The sequence below is a fragment of the Phragmites australis genome, chromosome 5, assembly GCF_958298935.1.
Source record: "Phragmites australis chromosome 5, lpPhrAust1.1, whole genome shotgun sequence".
Lineage (NCBI taxonomy): Eukaryota > Viridiplantae > Streptophyta > Magnoliopsida > Poales > Poaceae > Phragmites > Phragmites australis.
In genome coordinates this window covers 31,054,672-31,076,017 of record NC_084925.1, presented here as the reverse complement: position 1 = coordinate 31,076,017, position 21,346 = coordinate 31,054,672, and the positions used below count along the sequence as shown (strand labels likewise).

Here is a 21,346-nt window from a genome sequence, read left to right as displayed (position 1 = left end):
AAGATAGGTAAAAAAAATTATAGTGTAGATGAGAGGATCAACGAATAAATAAATATTAAGTGAAAGAGATAAACAATTAAGATAGATGATACGTATGTAATATATAACGGAGTTATATTTCTCACATCTCACATCTCTAAAGGAGAGACCAGGCTCGGAGGCTCCTCAGGTGGCCAAAAAGATTACTAGCTGCTTCTCTTGCCCCCTCATCAACATCTGACTTTTTGGATCGCATAATTAGCAGCTTGTTTAGTTTAGTTACTAATCAATTGATAGCACATGGCTGCTGCCTCGCGCACAGGCCGCGCGCGCGCGAGATCAACTCAAAACACCCGCGTGCCCGGCGCCTCCTATATATTCTCAACCCCTCCGTCATCTTCCTCCAACCCACCAAGCCCAGCTTCTCCACTCCACCTCCATCTCCAACAACTAGCTAGCCGCTCCGAGTTGATCGGAAGGCGAAAGGGGAAGACACCAGGGATATATATGGCTCGGCAAGGTGTCGTGGCGTCCGCGTTGCTGGTGGCGGTTCTTCTCGGGGCCTGCCTGCCGCAGCCGACCGCCGCGGGGGTGCTCCTCTCCACGCTGCCCAAGGCGCTCGACGTCGCCGCCTCCGCCAAGCCCGGCCAAGGTGCGTATCTACATGCTACGACTTGGCTGCAGTTCGATCCGTTGGCCGGCCTGTTGATAGCTCCGATTAGCAGTTCTTTAGATTGTATATTTGTGCGGAGGAATACAGTATTTTTAAGGGCTAAGGCATAAAGTTGTAGGCTTCTATAGCTGGAACCATGAAGAACGGGAGATCATGTATGATCTCTTAGTAGTTACTCTTTTTTTCTTTCTAAATTTGGATGAAGTCTGATGGGAAGACCAAAATGAATCTGGAGTAACGTGCGAAATGGGAGAATATATATGTTCCAGCTCCGTCTCTCTTCTTTTTTTCTTTCTAGCTGACACAGGAAAACTATGTTCTTTTGTCGCTTACAATGCGGCCCAAAAAGAAGAACAGAAAAAGAGAAACATTTTAGGAGCTATATATATCTAGGACGGCCAATAGCAGAAGCTTTGGGGAAGAATAGATACACTTTTGTTTATCTCTTCAGCGTGCTCAAAGATCAAAAGTAAAATTTCTTGTTGCCAAAATACTGTCTTTAACAGTTGACTTGCCGCGAATTATGCTATTCTTAACGTAGTGTTCAAGTGAACCTCGGGTATGGTTTAGATCTATTTGTATTTTACAGTGTGCAGGATGGATGGTCAAATAGTACGTAGTATTTGTGCTTTGATTGTAGAGATAATTTGAAATTTTGCACTAATTATGTTTGGTACTACAACTACTACTTTTACCTCTGACGTTCATAACCAACTTCATGGCCATGGGCAGTTCTGCACGCCGGCGAGGACACGCTCACGGTGACATGGTCCCTGAACACGACGGAGCCGGCCGGCGCCGATGCCGCCTACAAGAACGTCAAGGTGAACCTGTGCTACGCGCCGATTAGCCAGAAGGACCGCGGGTGGCGCAAGTCCAACGACGACCTGAGCAAGGACAAGGCGTGCCAGTTCAAGGTCACACAGCAGGCGTACACCGCCGGCGCCGCCGGCAGCTTCGAATACCTCCTCGCCCGCGACATCCCCACGGGTTCCTACTACGTTCGCGCCTACGCGCTGGACGCGTCGGGGACGCAGGTGGCCTACGGACAGACGGGCCCCGCCGCCGCCTTCGACATCGCCGGCATCACGGGCATCCACGCTTCCATCAAGGTCGCCGCCGGCGTGTTCTCCGCGTTCTCCGTGGTCTCGCTCGCATTCTTCTTCGTCATTGAGAACCGCAAGAAGAACAATTAGAGCACGGACGAGCCAAGTGGTCCGCGCATGGATGTAATCCGTGTGTGAGTTCTTCCGGTGCTCCGTGCATGCATGTAATCGTGTACGTACGTGTGTGTATGTGTGTGTGTGAGAGAGAGAGAGAGAGAGAGTTAGTGCCGGTCTTAATCAGTTTGCTCTGTGCAACCGAGACAGTACGGTGCATAAGGAGTAGTGCTTCAAATTGAAAACAATGCCTAATTAATTAAAGAATGCATCATACCCTCAATAATTCAGTTTCGTTTTGTATATACAATTATGATCTGCGTATATAACTAGCTGTTGATCATTATATTCGTCCGAGGCCACCTATCACTCGCATGACATGCCAAAGTGTTGGAGCATCATTAGAGTCGATATAGTGGCGGCCGTCTCGGCCTTCTACTACTTGCACGGAACTGGAATGAACCTTCATGCTGAACACGGCTAACATAGTCCTCCTGGCCGATCGGCCTCATTCACTCCTTAGCGAAGATAATCTACAAAATCCTCGCTCTACGCTTGGCTCCACGCATGGACTCCTTGGTTTCACGGTGCCAAAGTGCCTTCATGAAACGCCGCAGGATCCATGATATGATAACTTCATGGCGGTAAGAGACATGGCAAGGCATTTCCACCGGAATGTCACGCCTACCCTATTTCTAAAACTGGATATCGCCAAAGCGTTCGATTTAATTAGTCCGTTGGGAGTATCTACTCACCCTGCTGCAACACCTTGGCTTCCTGACATGCTGGCTGAGACTGAAACGTATGGCTCTTCGCCACCTCCTCCTCAAGAGTCTTCCTGAATGGAATCTCCAATGAGCCGATTCAACACACGGGCAGGGCTTTAGGCAGGGTGACACACTATCTCTGTTGTTATTCGTCTTGGCTATTGACACACTACAATGCCTTCTTGCTCTGAAGGTTGAATAAGGGCTCCTAAGCCATTTCATGGGACATAACCCGACAACGCACATCTCCTTATATGCTGATGACGTGGACATTTTTATCTCTCCAAAGCGTGAAGAGGCTTCAGCTCTTGTGGGAATCTTAATTGGTTCCAGCAACGCAACTAGGCTACGAATGAATGTGCACAAGTCTTCAGTAGTGCCAATAAGATGTGCCGACCTACACTTGTCTGACGTTCTAGAGCTATGCTCCCTACTAAGATTACTTGCTTCCCAACAAGATACCTGTGAGTCTGTGACTCCCCCTCTCTGCGCGTAGGTTGAAACAGGTAGATTTCCAACCATTAGACCATCTCCAAAGGATTCCCGTTAGGGATAAAATTCTTTTCACAAAAGGATTTTCGTTCCCTTTAGCGTTCCAACAGTTTACTTTCACGGTTCTCATCACGAAAGGATTTTCAAAGTCATTCTCTTTAGGATAGGATTCTCTCATTTTTCTTCGCAAATCCTTTTGAAGAGAAACTGTTGAAGATGAGAGAAAATAAAGTGAATGGGAACGGAAAGAAAAATCAGAAAAGGAATAAAATGAAAAAAATATGGTTAAAAATAATCTTACTAAACAAAGCGTTGGCAACCCTTGCTAGTTTGAAAGGGAAGCTCATTGCCCCGAGTGGAAGACTGACCCTCGTCAAGTCTGTGTTGTCCTCACAGCCGGTCTTCCTACTCACCGCCCTCAAGCCTCCAAAGCAAATTATCAAAGCGATTGACAGCATCAGATTGCGATTCCTTTGGGCAGGAACAAAGGATTTGGCGGGTGGTAAGTGCAAGGTCAACTAGAAATGGGTCTGTGGACCAATGAATTTTGGCGGATTGGGCATTATTAACATTGAGAACTTTGCTATATCCCTTCGTCTCCAATGGCTTTGGCAGCAATGGAAGACTCAACCTTTGCCTGGGGTGGGGTCAGAGATCCCATGCAAAAACACTGGCAGGCTATTGTTTGCAGCACACTACCATCACCATCGAAAACGGTGAAAATACATCATTCTAGCACTTTGCTGGCTCCAGGGGCAATGGTCGAAAGATATTGCGCTGTCAGTTTTCATGACATCAAAAGCGAAGGGATGTACCCATCGTGAAGCCATTATCAATAACTGCTGGTTCCCCAACCTCGGCTCCCTGACAAGCTTGATAAGCCGATACGTTGCAGAACTCGTAGACCTCTGGAATGTTGTCCTTTAGATAGAACTGCGGACAAACAGTCAAGATGACATAACTTGGAAATTCATAGAGACCAGTGAATATTCGGCAGCATCTGCATACAAAGGGCAATTTCGAGGCTCCATGGAAACAGATTTTCAATCTCTCATCTGGAAGGCCTGGGCACCGCCAAAGTGCAAATTCTTCGAATGGCTTGTAGTGCAGAACAAACTTTGGACTGCAGACAAATTGGTTTCTAGAGGATGGCCTCACAATCCACTATGCTCGCTTTGCAGACGAGCCCCGGAATCACACCACCATCAGTTTGTGAAATGCAGGTTCACCAGATGTATCTAGGACTTCCTTGCACGATGGATCGTGCAGCCGACCTTACAACCAAACTCGTGGTCACCATCCATGACCACACACCAATGGTGGGCATATTTAGGAATCAGCCAAAATGTTCCAAAAAAGGGATTGAAATCTCTCATCATTCTAACCTGCTGGGAAGTTTGGAAGGAGCACAACGCTATAATTTTTTAGAAAATAGAATGACCTACACATTAAATTGCCAAAAGATTAAAGAGGAGGCATGTCTCCGGACAATTGCGGGGCGTAGCGCTTGGGACACCTTTTTAGAGAAGAGTAGGCTTGTCGTCTGGGTCTGACCACTCTCTCTGTCAAACGACTACTTTTTTTTTTCTCAAACATGTAATTAACTTATATTTTTAATATAACATGCAGTTCTCCTGTAGGTTGGTGTTATAAAAAAAATGTGTTTTTGCAATGACAGTGAGCAGAGGAACATACCATTATGGACGGAAACAGGATATGCTCTTTGGGAGCTCCCGTCACTGCTAAAGTGCTAATAATATAAATTCAATCAAGTACATAACACTACCTATAAGTTTGCGCTAGCATATGAAGTAATATGAGAAGGCATGAAAATATATATATTTGTAGTTATTCATGAACGAAAAGGAAAACAAAAGAAACACCGGAGTAGTAAAAGATATAGCAAGACCAGCTTTGCAACGGAAAGAAACACCACACCTTTGGAATCAAATACCAGCTGCTGGCTTTGCATTCAAATTCCATTTCTGGCAATTAATTATACAGTATAGGAGACTTGCACATAACGTTTCAGCAGTGAAAACAATATGTGGAAAGGTGTCATGATATTTTGATTAGTTTACATATTTGCTCGATTGAAACAATGAATATATAATAGGCGAACGATGTAGGAACCGTTATAATGCGCGGGCACTTTACCGATCAATATAAGTTGTCGGATCGATCAACGTCCATCAACTATTACTATTACTATCTCTGTTTTTTTACTTATCATTTAGGACATCGACACGGTCTCTAACAAGTACGTTTGATTATTATTTTTTACAACTATCTCTTATTAAAAATTAATAAAAATTAGATAATATTAAAGTATTTTTTATGACAAATTCATTACTATTATTTTATATACTAAATACTAATAGTTTTATGTATATTAGTGATCAAATTTTTTAAAATTTAACTACACTAAAATGATATGAACGAAAGCAGTAAATTGTTTTTTTAAGCAGCGCTAGTAGTATAGATAGAGAGGAGACGGCGCTAGCGCTAGCTGAGCAGATCAGAAGCAGACTTGCATCGCGTTGTGTGGATGGTTGTGCATTCCATGCATGTCATCTCCCTTGGGGTTTTGCACCGTCCAGGCCGACAGCGCCCGCCATGTTGAGCAACGCGCTGCGAGGTGCCGCGGCACGGGTGGGTGCGCTGTCAGAAATCTTATTCTGTGCGAATCCTTGGCCCCCGCACCCGATGCTAATCTCGCAGTACCGTCGGCCTACACCACCGGGGTCACCGCGCCGCTGCATGCCAGCACCACGCGACAGCCACCGCTGGATTCGTCCCGGCTGCTGGTGACTCCTCCAAAAAAAAAAAAAAAAAACCCGGGATGATTCGCAGTTGCCGCATCTCACCCGACCCGGCCCGATCCGACCCTTTGGGGCCCTCTAAAAGCAAATCAGGTCCCTCGAGTAGTCAAGTGGCCAAAAAGATTACTAACTGCTTCTGCTCTTGCCCCCATCAAGATCTGACTTTGGATCACATAGTTGACTAGCAGCTTGCTCCAGCCTCCGGTCTAAAAAATTATCGTTTTGAATTACGTATAATTAACTCTTTAAATTTTAGTTATAACTTATATTTATTGTATTGAATTTAAATACTGAAAAATGGCATAATAGATTTATTTAAAAAGTACTTTTATAATAACATATTTTTAGTATGTTTTATCGCTATATTAAAAAATAGTAGGCAAAATTATATTTTAATAACTACATCAATATATAAAATAATACTTATTTCGAGCTAGAGGAAGTATCGTTGTATTTTCGCCCATATTGCAGCAAGGTCAACTAAGCGCCCCTCGGCGAACCCGCGCCTATATATTCTCAACCGGGTCCGTACTCTTCCTCCAACCCAAGCACCAGATTCCTCGCCTCCGTCTCCGAGCGACAACAACCAGCGAGCAATCAAGCCACTCCTGGTAGTATAGATCGACCCATCAGCAGGCGAAGAGGGTACGATGGCTCGGCAGCAAGGTGTCGTGGCGCTTCCGTTGTTGTTGGCGGCGGTGCTTCTCGCCGGCTGCCTGCCGAGTCCAGCCGCCGCGGGGGTGCTCCTGTCCACGCTGACCAGGGCGCTCGCCGTCACCGCCTCCCCCAGTCCCGGCCAAGGTGCGTACATATATACCTACAGCGCGCGAACACGCAGCTGCGCGTGGCTCTGCACCTGCACTGCAGCTCAGCTCCGTTGCTTCGCCGGCGTGAAAAGCCAACCACCATGGCTCCAATTAGCAGCCTAGTACTCCTCACCTTAATTTTCGGTAAAGTTCGATGAGAAGATCAAAAATGGGAGAATATGTCCCAGCTCGTTCCGTCCTTTTCCTTTCTTGCTGAGACAGCTAAACTGTGCTCTTTTGTCGCTTAAAATACGGCCCAAAAAGAACGGACAGAATGAGAGACACACACACATATAGAGAGAGAGAGAGAGATGGATACCGGCCAATAGTAGAAGGCCTTTTGGGGAAGAATAGAGACACTTTTTTTAATCAAAAGTAAAATTTCTTTGACTTAATTACCACATTATTTATGTGAAAAAAAATGATGTCATTCTTAATGTAAAGTTTGGTTTAGATTTGTTTGCAGGATGGCCAAAATATCCAGGATTCGTGCTTTATTTTGTGGCCAAAATCTTTGTGTTTTGCATCTAGAGTGTACCACTTGAGCTGTAACGTTTATAACGAATTACTCCATGGCCATGCGCAGTTCTGCACGCCGGCGAGGACACGATCAAGGTGACCTGGTCCCTGAACACGACGGAGCCGGCCGGCAACGACGCCGCCTACAAGAACGTCAAGGTGAACCTGTGTTACGCGCCGGTGAGCCAGAAGGACCGCGGGTGGCGCAAGTCCAACGACGACCTGAGCAAGGACAAGGCGTGCCAGTTCAAGGTCACACAGCAGGCGTACACCGCCGGCGCCGCCGGCAGCTTCGAATACCTCCTCGCCCGCGACATCCCCACGGGTTCCTACTACGTTCGCGCCTACGCGCTGGACGCGTCGGGGACGCAGGTGGCCTACGGACAGACAGGCCCCGCCGCCGCCTTCGACATCGCCGGCATCACGGGCATCCACACGTCCATCAAGGTCGCCGCCGGCGTGTTCTCCGCGTTCTCCGTGGTCTCGCTCGCATTCTTCTTCGTCATTGAGAGCCGCAAGAAGAACAATTAGAGGACGGACGCGCCAGGTTGTCCGCGCATGTGTGTCACTTCTCCCGGTGTTACATGTGACGGAGCCATGACACCCACTGCACGAAAATATTAGGTGTGCCTATGACACTATATGTACTGGTATTTGTGAATTTTCACTCAACAGAAAACTCAGCTATAACAACATCTGAGATTTTTTTTGGTTCTGTGACACCAAAAACCCCCTTAGCTCCGCCTATGATTACATACTACTGAAAATTGTAGCCGTAATTGTCAGAGTTGCATCCATTGATGGATACATACATGGCTGTAACCATTTTGATGTGTGCACTTTTTTCCTTGTCGTGTCCGTGAAAAATATGAAATAATTCGTTTACGATAAATTTGTCTGGTCAGATGATCCGGTTTGGATATGTGATGCAAGCGCGAACAAGCACAAGAAAGACCTCCACACACCTATGGTCGACCTGATCCACTTTCATCCCTATGAATCACGCATATTTATTCTTCTGTTTAGATACAAAAAATGAAATATCCAGGCTTAAAAACTAGTATGGTCTGGTATAAAATTTGCCAAGCATGCCATTAACTTCCTAATATCCGGTGCTCATTGATTGAGCTGTTCTGACTATCAGGGGACGTGTTAACTTGAGTTTACAGCAATCGTGACGGAACGACTTAACCGAGATTATCGCCGCCTATTCCGCCGCAAAGTCAACTGTGCAAAGAAGCGCAAGCAAATACTCCTTCAAGCGTCATCAAGGGCCAAGAGGATAGTGCATAAACATTGTTTCTACAGGGGTTAGATTATTATCCATCAGCATCAGTTTAAAGAGCTAGTCAACAATGTCCAGCTGCATAGTTTGAAGAGCCAGTTAACAATGTCAACCGAGAAGAAAAGTAATGCTGGTTGATCAAGACAACTCGTATGTGCGATGCAGATGTCTGGTGAGTTGCAGCTAGAAAGCAACCCATTTGCGTCCACATTTTCAGTCCAGCTTAGGCTTCTTAGGCTTCCCTTCAAGATGTTTCCGAGACGGATGGAACTCGAAGTTTTTTTTGTTGGAGTTGCTTTACATATTAATAAAAGGATACGCATGACAGCGTAACCTATCCCATTGGGTGTGGAGTAAGCTGGCATGCTGCTCTATTCCATCCTAGGTACAAGACTAGGCACAGCAAAACTTGGCAGCCAATGGAGCCAAGAACAACAACATACAAAGAAATTAAGGACGCCATACAACAAGGGACATGTTTGGATACCTGGAGATTAGAGCCAATCTCCCTTCAGACTGGCGAGCAACATGAACTGATTTCCCTACTAATCTGATGAGATTTGGTCTATTTCCCACCTATCCAAAACAAGCCTTAAATAAGAATGCTAAAGCATAATTACGCAGGAAGCAAGAACAACAGTCAGTCTATGAAAGGCTGGTAGCACTTGTTTTAACATGGAAGAGGAGGCAAAAAGAAAAATTACGAAAAAAAAGGAAACAGATGAACAACCATAAGGGTGTTAATTAACAGCTTGGTGCAAATTCATTTGTATGGTCTGCGGTCAATCTCCCCTCTTCCAAGCCAAACAAAATAGGAGTCAAACAGCATCAAGAACATAACAACTTATTTGCCCACCGATTAAAAACAAAGAGAAACATCTGACTGACAGAGCCTCACCATCTCTGTCCTGCCGACGACCTGAAATATAGGTAGACGCAGAGTTTATACTTTATATGTAGAAACAACTAAAATTCCATGAACAAGATTGAGAAAAGTTTGTAGTAACAAAATTTCAAAATGTTGAATCACTATACATGAGTCACATTGTGGTTTCTGCTAGCTGCTGCACATCGAAAGCACATTTAAGACTAAGGGATCTACACAGTAAAAATGATGGATACAATGAGCAGTAACCTCACAGGTGTAGTATTCAAAATCCTAATAGGACATAATGTGGGGCAGAAGAATAGCAATGCTTACTTGGGTGCATCTCAGGTGAAAACACCTCAATTATTGAAAACGGTGCAAATTCATTAAAAAACATATCTAGAAGCTCTTAAAAATTCTCAAAAATTCCTGAGTTGTACGTGAGGTTATGTTATACATCCATGCAAAATTTCAAGTTCAAATTCGATTTTGTGAGATAACAAAAAGACAAATTTCAGATGCAATAGCACTACAGGACAAAAAAATTGTCTGTATTGATATTGCACCTAAAATTTGTCGGGCTTCCTCCTTGACCTTTGCTAGCAAGGAGAGCGCAGATGATAATCACAATTAACAAACCATGAAAGTCAAAAAGTATTCAACTAAGTTTATGTGCATGTGTAAGTGCACAAGAATTGCAGTGAGTAGAATTTTGGTTGGAATGGACCAAAATCATAACAACATCAAGCACAAGAAATGAACTGACCTGTCAGAAATTCTGTTGCCACCAAAAGAGCCTCTATCTCTGCTCCCCTGAAATCCCCATCTTTCTTCAGTTGGTTTTGGATATTGCTCCATGCTGCTGAAGGAACGTGGCCTTTCCATGGACTCTTTTATTTGGGATTCAACTGCAAAATTAATTGGCGGTGATGCTGTAACCCTGCCTTCTCCAGAACCAGGTCTTTGCGAAAATCTGATCTTGTCATCCAACTCAAGTGTAAGAAGCTCCAGCTGCTTTTCCATCTGAGTTATCTTCTCGGACAAACTTTTTGCATCATCATCACTTATCTTGGCTTCACTTTCATTTAGCTCCAACTCAAGTAGGTTGATCTCTTCTTTCAACACTCTCTCTTCATTTGTCTCTGGTCTGAAATATTTGTGTCCATGTCAAATAAAATGGAAAATTATGCCTAGAAACTTTGAAAAAGATATTTTTGTGTGTTTTGTGTGATACATGTACATGTATTTAAACAAGAAAAACTAGCAAATTCTATTTACTTCAGCAAAGCACGTTGTAAATTAATTGGATCACCTAGAAATAGGCAACTAACTAGGTTGAGTTTTTTTAAGGACCGTCTAACTTGAGTTGAGGAAATTTTGAGAAACCAAGTTGAGATGCGTCTTGGTTTATCGTTTGTGATGAGTAATTAACAATGTGTGGCTTTGGTTGAGTGTCCATCTGATTATAAATGCATAGCTATGTATGCAATGATTGATCTTGTCTAACCAAAGTAGCAAAGAATTGAAGATTATGTCATTGTCTCGGTGCAGAAAGTTTACACTCACCGGATAGTCTGGTATGTGGCAGTTGTGTGCACCAGAGTTTTTTTAGCACAGAGGCAGAGAAAAATTCATTCACCAGAAGGTCCGATGTGAGTGAGAGTGAGCACCGGACTAATTCTTACAGAGAAAATTTTTTAAGGCTAAATTTGGAGAGAGCATCGGATGGTCCGGTGTTGGCAATGGATGCACACCGTACTAATGTTTCCAAAAGGGCTAAAATGTGTGTACCAGGAGCAGTTGTGCTCACCAGATGATCCGATGTGTGCAATGTTGAACACCGAAAAAATTTCAATGCAAAGGGCAAGTTGAAAGCGCCGGATGGTCCGGTGTTGACAATATGAGCACCGAAAATGGTCACCGGACTAATTTTTCCAAAGAGGAATGCAAATCGGGTTCCAGTAGAATTATACTCACTGGATGGTCCGGTATTGCACTGGTGTGAATGTCGGACCATCCGGTGTTCACATTTTTGTTATGTCTGATATTTTTCAACTTGATTTTAATTTGGACTAACATGTGATGATGTTATATGATTTTAAAGATGCATGTTTGCTTATCTAATTATATGCAGGTGTTGGATGCAACTTAATGGTCGACGACGGGAGATCGGGACCAAACGGGGTGCTTGGTGCCAGACGATCAAGGAGGCCGGATGGAGTCAAGAGTGATCCTAGTTGTACACATAGATGTCAAGAAAAGCATGAGGTGAAGGATAAAAACGACATGTTGACAAAGTCAGGCGAAGAGAATACCAGTGCAAGTGACAAGACGGTCCGAGGAATTGGGAGCGGGAGAGACTTACCAGCGATCAAGATCGCAAGACAGAGGACACGCACCAACATCGAAAGACTTGCTTGAGGTCAAAGCAAGAAGCTATGAGTCACGCCTTAAGAAGCGTGTGAGTCGATTTCCCGGTTTAGCCAAAAAAAGCGGGCGGATGGAGTGCGCTTGGCATCATCGCAAAGCTTGCGTCGAGACGAAGCTAAGTCGTGAAAAGTTATCACGGTCGTCCAATGAATGGAGGAGAAAATAGACCAAAATACCCCTGATGGTAGGTAGGAATGTACTACAATAGATGTGTATTTTGGAAACAATCAAGAAAACTTAGAGGTTAAGTTTTCTAGACTATAAATAGAAAGGTATGGCTGGTTGGGGAGATGTCCCTTGAGCCATCTACATAAGAGTCTTGTACTAGGGTTTTAGAGGAGAGGAAGATGAGTGTTTAGCCTATGCAATAGGTGAGAGTTTTGAGAGATAAATCTTTGTAATCCGTCTAAAATAGGGTTGATTTCTTTGAGTAATGAAGTTTATATATTTGCATATGTTTAAATTCTCCTACTTCTAGTTTCCGTCTATTGGTTCCCTTGCAAGTTCGCAAGCTTTTTGGTTTCCGGTTTTAATTTTAATTTTGGTTTTTGGGCTGAAATTTTAGCATATTGTGAGATCATTCTTCTTGTTGCTAGAGGTATAAAATTCACATACACACGCTTATGTTTTTTATTATCTTGCCTCTAGACAATCAATTTGGAGAGTTTCGTTACTCGGTGCTCATCTTTTCTTGTTTCTTTGCAAGTTGTGATCTTTCGAATGCTAAGACACATGTATTGATCTTAAATGGAATCTATGGTTCATATACCATCTGTGGACTCGTGTTGCCTCGATCTTCTCCTGTTAAAACTCCTCTCTATTTTTGCTTCCGTTTGAGTTTGAGGTGCGTTGGGTGATCCAAATAGGAGAAGATCATCGATTTTGCAAGAAATTTGTTAAGGCGCCTATTCACTCCCTCTAGTTGCCAATCTAGTTCCTACAAAATCTATTTTGTTAAACTAGGTACCTAACCACATAATAAAATTGGTTCACCCTTGCGACAGGCTATGACACAAATTGACTTATTAATTCTTCCCAACACCAAAGCAACACTTGGTAACCAACTGATAGATTATTGAAACCAGAGATGTGAAAAGCAACACAGAAATCCAAATGAAAAGCAACAGGCCTCGGTATCTAAATTAAATGAAGTATGTCTAGTAAACCTCTCAAGATTAGTTACTGTGTACTGCAGTCTGCAAAGTTCTTTCTGGAGTGCAACATTATTCAAGACCCTCCACATCTTAATCTGAAGATCAGGAACTCAGGATACTGGCAAAGGGACAATGTGTTCCAAAAGATAGAAATAGAAGTGTCAACCAGAACATGCATGAATATATCCATATACTGTAGCATTTGTGTATGAACATGAATTGTATCATTCGTGATTCCGTGCTCGTTCCAACCAAGTGCATGGAAGGCAGACTACCTTCCAAATGGCCGAGTAATGTCAACTTGGCATCACAATGAGAGACCAGAACCTTGTCACCATTTTTTTTAAGAACACTTATGGACTGTCCGAGAACTTGCTAACCATGACGAATAATTTTTTTTACTATATCATGTTGAAACTTTTCTTTCAAAGAAAACGCTGTTGCAAGCACAAATGGCCCTCGTAATTAAACACAAGTGGCAGGAGTGCTAATACATTCTACATGATGAAATATTAGGACGATCAGCAGGGAGTACATATAGATGTTATTCCAAATTGCCGTTATTGACAGCACGGTTTCTTATGATGGGATAAAAGACACCATATTCGGACAGGGTAAACTACTGTACTTCTAGTAGATGATAACCGCTCAAAAAACGTGGGGCAAGTGGTCAACTGACAAGGTGACTCAACCAAATAGCATCATCATGTTTTCCAAAGTGAATTTTACACATATGAAACAGCACACTATAAAAACATATTACATGAGGATTTCAATTTGCACTTAGCAGAAGAACCAAAAACATTATGTGAGAAACCTCTTGCAATGGAGAATGGAAAAAACTAAAACATATTTCAATTTGCACTTAGCGGAAGAAACACAAACATTATATGAGAAACACAGGCCTTTTGCAATGGAGGAATGGCAAATGAGCTTAAAAGGATTTATTATCTTACTAGAAAAAGTCATGGGATTTCTAAAACTAAAACTAAAAAGATAATATCCGTACTGCTGGCTTAACAAGTGTGTGCTAAAGTATTGTTAAAGGGAAACAAAAGAAACATAATACAGTAACCTATCAGTATCGGTTGAGTAGAATGGTGTTACACAAACCCTACTCACGCTAAACATTAGGAGAAAAATTACAGCGATACAGCATGGTCAATTATGGGGTCTGTTACTCTCCATATGGTGAAATCCTTGCATATACTACTGCTGTTTTGGTGAAATGATCATGCTGATATTTTTTTCCCCCTTTTGTCAGAACATTTCACCAAATATGAAGGTCTGGGGTGTTGTAATTGAGGTTAACCCAAAAGAAGTGTAGTAAGTCTTCCTGGTGGAATGAGAGGGTTTGTTCGCTCAGAGGATGTGTGCGACATTGCTTCACATGCAAATCTTAAGGTAGGTGAAATTTCTTTTTGAAGTATTTCACAATTTGTTTTTTTATCAGCGAGTTGCCGTCTGGTCAATCCAACTGACATTGTTGTTTTTGCAGGATAGCGAGAACAGTATATGTGCTGAAGTTGTTCATGTTGGTCAGCTTGTTCCTTGCATTGTTCTACGAGTTGATGATGAAAAGAAAGAATGTAAAGTAAACAGACGGGTCTGGTTGTCATTGCGACTAAGCCTACTGTACAAGGGCCTTTCTCTGGATGCTCTGCACGAAGGAATGGTAGTTTTTATTAGCCCTAGTTCTGCATATGCTTCATATCACCTGAGCTCTTGGATGGATTTTACGACCATGTCAGTGTTTGGTTCTGGATTCAACTATTGATTATTCTAGCAAAATGATTAATTGAGCAGAATTTCATGTTTTCTGCAAATACTCTGTATTATTTTGGGAATAAAAGTTCACATGCAAAAATCATGACCACTGTTAGAGCAAGCACCCAAGCATGCAAATGTGTAAGAGCATATACCAAAGTGCCTACACCCAGGAAAAAACTATTTTTCTAGCGAAAAAATATAATACCCTCACATAGACACTACTGCCCCTTCTTTTTTCCCTTTTTTAGGGACATTCATCATTTTCCTTTGGAAAAAAAGTCTCATTGCCTCCCTCCCCCTCCCATGACACATGAACGAATGTGCCTCCCTCTCCCTCCATATAAGGAGAACAACAAAGCCTTTTTGTCCCAAGCAAGTTGGCGTATGCTAATCTCTCTTGTTTATCTGAATAATTTTTGTATAAATAAATAGGTTGTTTGTTTGATATCTTAACCAGCCTCTTCATCAGTGGAGAAGTTTGGCCAAAAAATAGCTGAGTTCTTGGTGGATCCACAGGGCTTAAAAAACTAGGAGCACCAGACTGGCAATGAACCAAAACAACATGTGCAAGATTGTACTTGCTTACCTTGGGGTTAAGTGTGACAGTGAACTAAACAGTCTTGCAAGAAAACAATGAGAAGTTTGACAGAACATGTATGGCGATATTAAGTTGTTTTTGCTCACCCAATTGCTTCTAATGATCAACAGTCTGCTAAATGAACTGTTCCTTATTTACATACCCCTGTTTTATAGTTCTCATATTAGATGGGTTGGATTCTGAGCTGACTCTTTTATGTGTAATGGATGTGCATGCATATGTTTCTTAGGTACTTACTGCCCAAGTGATAAGTGTTGAGGACCATGGTTACATTCTTCATTTCAGAGTATCCTCCTTTAGTGGATTTATGCAAAAGACTGACAAAGGTAGACGAAGGCAATAGCTCATTATATCATGATACAATTGGTGTTTGTTCTTATGCTAGACATATTTAAATAACTATGCATTTTGCTAGTTAGTGTTCTAATAGCTTCTGCTCAGATCAGTTATATTCCCCTATAATCAATGGCCCAGTGACAAATCCAGCAGTTCTGTTATTTTTTTAAGGAAATCACTCCACTGTTGTTGTAAGCTGCTTATTAGCTTATGAGCTTGTGGTTATGTAGTTATATGCAGTGTCAACACTTCAATCTCTAAGCACTTACATTTTGTGGGAAACACCAATGAATTGCTCCTTTTTCTCATTTAGTTATTTGGCGTACTTATGCGAAACATCAATTTTAGTTCTCAGAGTTTCTTTTTGTTGTTTTCATGTATGTAGTGCCTACACTTTTACAAGGCATAGTGTGAAGTACATAAAATGTAGTTATGTTACTTATGTAACCGTAAGCTTTGCTCTTTGTGGATTTACCATAATTGCTTTGCAAGTATAAATATTAGGGCATTTTGTCACACAACTGAATACAGCCCACATACTTGAAGTAACTCTCTTTGCTGTTTCTCCACTGCTGCCAATGCTGATCATCATATTCCTTCTTGGGAGGTAGTAAGGAGTTGATTAACTGGTATTTTCTTTTTACAGAAAATGTGAAGATTGAAAGCAGACAACTGATACAATGTATTGTGAAGGCCATCGATAAAACTCGGGCTATTGTTCACTTGAGTTCTGATGAAGACTTGCTTTCTAAATCTATTGTATGGTGAAACACTATAAATGCTCTTCAACATTCTCCTATTTTTTATTGTGGTATCAGTTATCTCTAATGTTTAATTATATTATTGTTTTTACCTAGATTAAAGATCTGAAAGGCCTTTCTATTGATCATTTGATTCCTGGCATGATGATTAATGCACGTGTTCATTCAGTGCTTGAAAATGGAGTCATGTTATCATTTCTTACTTATTTCAGTGGAACAGTAAGTGCTTCCTTGTCAGTTTAGTATTTTTGCTTTGAACTTTGCCATGCTTTTGTTTTTGCAGGAGTGCTTGTTTGGCATTTCACATTGTCTTCCTTTTCTTGTCAGGTTGATATTTTTAACTTGTCGAACTCCTTCCCCTCTGGTAGTTGGAAAGATGATTACAGTAAGAATAAGAAGGTATTTCGTAATTTCTTCTCTGTAATGCTTATAATTGTCGTGACAATGGTGTCTGCATTTTTGCAATGTAGCTGAAATTCTCCTTCTTTTCCTTTGTTGGAGTGTGAAGGAGAGCAATATCTGCACCTATCTTGTGGTTATTAGCTTAGTGATGACCTTTATAGAATTGTACTTTGTTGACCACTTATTTAGATTTTGGTTTAAAGTTTAGCTTTTTGTGATAAGTTTTTCTTTTCTTTTTGTTGAGAGTCCGGTGGTTGCCTAGTGGTTGGTATGCTCATCTGTTTCCATGGTTCTTCTTAATAGTCAAGAAACATATCTAGTTTTGAAAGAAAAACGAATGTAATAGTAAACTAAATTGTGGTTAGGTCATTGGTTGAAGCTATTACAAGGTAGCTACTAGAAGCGTTGGAAAAAAATGCTCTAACTAACTGCCACAAGCCAAAATAAGCCAAAGGTCTTAGCTTAACAGAAACCGAAATCTATCAAGTAGGGCAGCATTATTAATGTTAACTAGTATTGCATTCACAGGCAAATGCTAAGGGTGCATGCTTTGTGAGGTAAGTTAGATCAATATATGACATACCTATCAATACGCCGATGCTCCAGCTCTAGGTCGATCTTCCCCCAGTCCTTCCCTTTCTCCTGCAGAACCACCTCCCTTGGCTTCGCATCCCCAAAAGGATTCACCTTCGGCCGCACCCTCGGCGCGCCTTCACTACCCACAGCCGATACTTGTGACCCGGGGCTCCCTGGTCGTGACGAGTGGGCACTCTCTGGCCTGCTCGACTGTGAGCTGGTGGGACGGCTAGTCTTCTTCTGTTCAATCTCAGTGTCCATCTTCTTCCAGTCCAGCCCTTTATCGGCCAGCACGTCCTCCCGGGGCCTCGCGGCCCCAAATGGGCTCGGTCGGCTGCGCCCCGCCTCAGCGGGTGGCGTAGGGGTGGTCGAGACGTCGCGCTTGGGCGCATCAAGCATGAGGCGAGGCCTTTCGCGCTCGCCATTGCTCGGCGCGGCACGGGACCAGCGGTCGGAGTCGGTGGAGTCAGGCGAGTCGCGGAAGCCACCGCCGTAGCCTAGGCTCGGGTATCGCGATGGACCTGATGCCAGCGGCTTCTTCCCACGCGACCAGTCGCCGTCGTCGTCGGCGCGACCGACGGAGGCGGGAGCACCGCCCCCAAGGGATCCGTACCGATTCCGCTGGCCAGAGTCGGCGGGCGACGGCGAGAACGACTTCTTGTTCAACGACCAGTCGCGATCCTCGTCGGCGCGGGAGGGCATGTCGAGATCCGAGCCCCTGTCCGGCGGCCCGCGACGGCCGTCGTCGTCGAAGCCAACGCCGCCACGGCGGTCCCCGGAGCCGTAGGAGCGGAATCCCCCGCCAAGGCGGGACTGTTCGAGCTCGTCCGCGGACAGCTCCCTCGGTCTGGTGGGCAGCATCATCATCTCCTGCGTGGTCAGCCCCCTGGGCTCCGGCGCTGCCGCCGCCCGCCGCCCCGGGCCGTACCCGGCGAACTCCGAGAGCGAGAGCGTGGTCCCCTTGTTCTTCTTCTTCGACTTGCCGGCGCCAGCGCCAGCGCCCGCGGCAGCCTCGCGGAGGCTGGGGAAGCCCGCGGCGGGAGCCGGGATCGGGGCCGCGGCGGCCTCGCGCTCCTCCTCCTCGGCGCGCTCGGCGTCCAGAGCCCAGGCGCCGGCGCCGCCGAGGTCGCCCCAGGCCTTGGACATGGCAGGGATCTAGGGTTGGCGAGATCGCAACGGGAGGCGAGTGTGTCGAGGAGGGAGGCGGAGGCTGGAGAATGGCGATGCGGAGGCGTGCCGAGCCGATCGAGTGGGATAAAAGGCGGAGGCGGGTGCGGAACGGCTAGCTAAAAGGCGGGGGTCGCAGTGGCGGGCGCGCGGTGGAGACGGACGGGGATGATGCGCGCGCGGTGCGTGGGAGGCGTGCCGTGGTGGGTGCTGGCCTTGCCTCCTTTCTGGGGCGTGCGCCGTTGGGCGGACGACGACATTGGTCGCCACCACGGCACGCTGGATCGCATCACTTTGGCGGCGTTTGCTAGGCTGCGGCGGCTGGACGCGGACGAGCGCAGCTACTAAGCGAGTGTTTTGGTTGGGCTGCTCCCGCCGGCCTGCATCCGTCCAGCCGTATAAGATGCAGTAGTCAAGAGTTTGGATGTTTAGACAAGCTTTCAGCGCTTAAACATGCTCGTGCACCTGCAGGACGAGTGAGACGTGGGAATCGGCTGTAGGTGAGATGCAGGTCGGGCCGATGCAGCCGATTATGTGTTGGTCTACTCGTCAAGACAGTGAGTTCTCTCGTACAGTTTTAGATTTAATTTATCAAATATAAACTCAAATTTAACCTGTATCCACTTATCCAATCAACCAAACGTTTTTCTTTTCTAAAATACAACTCTCCATCCTACTTTCCCTCAATCAAAATATACGATATAGCTATACAAGACCTCGTACAGATAACCAAACATACTCTTAAGATGAACATACAGACAACACATGCCTTAGTGTAACTAGTTTATTTGGATGGTCCATATTTCTCGTCTGATATTTATTTATCAATAAAATTTTCTTATATTTTTTATTTACTATCTTTAGTTTAAAATAAATATAATTTTTTTATTCTCAAAATATAATTTTACTGTTATTTTTATTATAATATATTGATAAAATATAGTAAAATATATTGTTATAAAATATTTTTAAGATATATCTATTTGTGTCATTTTTAAATATCTAAACTCAATATATAAAAAGTAAATTGTAACTAAAATTTAAATTAATTAAATACACCTAACTAAAAATAATATTTGTTTTGGACGAAAGAAGTGAACACTTTTGACACGAATATCAACACAAGTCCCGATAGGAAGCGCGATCGGTTTTGGCTGACGTGATTCCATTGCCACGTTTGCTAGGCTCCACAGCCAGAAAGGAATGGCCGCATTGCGGTCGCAGCGGCACGGCGGCATCGGAGTAAACGAACCATATACATTGCTGCTGCTTTTAAAAAAAGCAGTGGCTTTCGCAAAAGAGAAGGGAAATAAAAAAAAAAGGAGCACGCACGCAACAAAAGCCGTGGTGTTTTGGTGACGGCGGCGGCTGACGATGGACACGTGGACACGTTGCGAGGCGGCCACCTCATCTCACCGGGTTCACTCTCTCCATGGAGCACGCTGCACCCTCTTTTGCCCAGGGAAATTTCTGCCTTTTGGTTAAGGGATAAAGGCAGCCTTGGCGAATAATCATTTCCTCGTCACCGGATTCCTCGATAATCTTTGGTTCGTACCAGCCACACGACTTCCAACGTGCATACTTCGATGATGAATTATACAAGTAGCCAACTGCTCATTTCAAATTTCCAGTCATGTGTGACACATGACACAGCTCCGGCGAGCTTGTGAAGTTCTGGGCTTGGAGACTTCAGTTCAATGCCCGAGCAGGTCAGCATCTTTGGTTGGGGAATTTTGGTTGCATTTCGTGTTGAGATTCCGTTTTACCCTTTTTCTTCTCCAAAGAAGCCAACGTTTCTGATCTAGTTTATTGGTCAAGAAAAGAAGGTTTAATGAGAACTCCGGTTGGCTTCTCAGCAACACCAGCAGCAGCTGCTGGAGTGAGCATCTCATCGTGGTGAAGTAATCAAGTAAACATGCCAAGAATCTGACCAGATCAAAAGAGAACTAAATACCAGCATGGAGCAGAGGTTTCGATCGACTTCCGCGTCTAGTTTTCAGTTTGTGGCGCATTACTTCAGACACGATGACAGAAGAGCCCCAGCAGCAGTGCCCAGCAACGACGAGCAGCGGAGCAGGCAAGTGAAAAATTCAAGAGAGATGCTTCCAGAAAGCGGCTGACACTGACAGTAGTGTAAATAGCTCAAACCAAGGCTAAACCTCTCATGATAACAGTGCTTTCACAACTGCAACGATGTAATAACCTCTGAGGAAAATATGTGACGAATAAAGATGAGAAGCAACTTCACGGAAATCTCCCAGTTATATACAAGAATGTCAATTCCACTCCATGCTCATCCTGGTCTGCTGCTCAAAGAGCCAATTCTGAAAGAAATACTCAGCTACTGTCTCCTGAACCAGTGATCTTCTCCATAGTGATAAACCAGCTTCAGAGCCACAAAACTTGTAATAAACATTGAACAAGGCGAATAGAGTTCATGCTCATGATGCGAATGCCAGAAGAGGTGAAGTAGCATCATCAAACAGAGCAAACCGTTAGAGAAGAAAGGGCTTGAGCTCAGAACAGAACAACAGGGAGCTAGATGAGCAACACTTGGTCCGACATGAGAACTGCAGCAAGCATTTATATGTGGAAGACCCAACAGAACACAACGGACAGCTTCAGAGAGCAGCAATCTGCTAGAACACTTAGCACAATGGATTAATGTGGTTGGCATCCATATATTAATTGGGATAACAACCTTAAAGAGATAATACATTTGCGACACATAAAACGTACTAAATTCCAACATCAAATGAAGCAAGCTCAGCGACAAACATT

The 21,346-nt window shown here is 43.9% G+C and overlaps 3 protein-coding genes across 3 annotated transcripts; 2 read left to right on the top strand and 1 right to left on the bottom strand.

Annotated features, from left to right (window-relative positions):
• The first annotated feature begins 264 nt into the window (after positions 1-264).
• On the top strand, positions 265-1,911 carry LOC133917581 (high-affinity nitrate transporter-activating protein 2.1-like). Its single transcript, XM_062361463.1, has 2 exons — positions 265-631; positions 1,385-1,911. Exons 1-2 carry the CDS (start codon positions 280-282, stop codon positions 1,846-1,848), a joined length of 816 nt encoding a protein of 271 aa, XP_062217447.1. The 5' UTR covers positions 265-279; the 3' UTR covers positions 1,849-1,911.
• A 4,511-nt stretch (positions 1,912-6,422) lies between these two features.
• On the top strand, positions 6,423-8,110 carry LOC133919216 (high-affinity nitrate transporter-activating protein 2.1-like). The gene is made up of 2 exons (XM_062363538.1): positions 6,423-6,694; positions 7,286-8,110. The coding sequence occupies exons 1-2, from the start codon at positions 6,544-6,546 to the stop codon at positions 7,747-7,749; spliced, it is 615 nt and encodes a 204-aa protein (XP_062219522.1). The 5' UTR covers positions 6,423-6,543; the 3' UTR covers positions 7,750-8,110.
• A 1,009-nt stretch (positions 8,111-9,119) lies between these two features.
• On the bottom strand, positions 9,120-18,951 carry LOC133919215 (eukaryotic translation initiation factor 4B1-like). The gene is made up of 3 exons (XM_062363537.1): positions 17,406-18,951; positions 10,138-10,518; positions 9,120-9,422 (listed from the first exon to the last, which is right to left on the bottom strand). The coding sequence occupies exons 1-3, from the start codon at positions 18,542-18,544 to the stop codon at positions 9,398-9,400; spliced, it is 1,545 nt and encodes a 514-aa protein (XP_062219521.1). The 5' UTR covers positions 18,545-18,951; the 3' UTR covers positions 9,120-9,397.
• Positions 18,952-21,346: the final 2,395 nt, after the last annotated feature.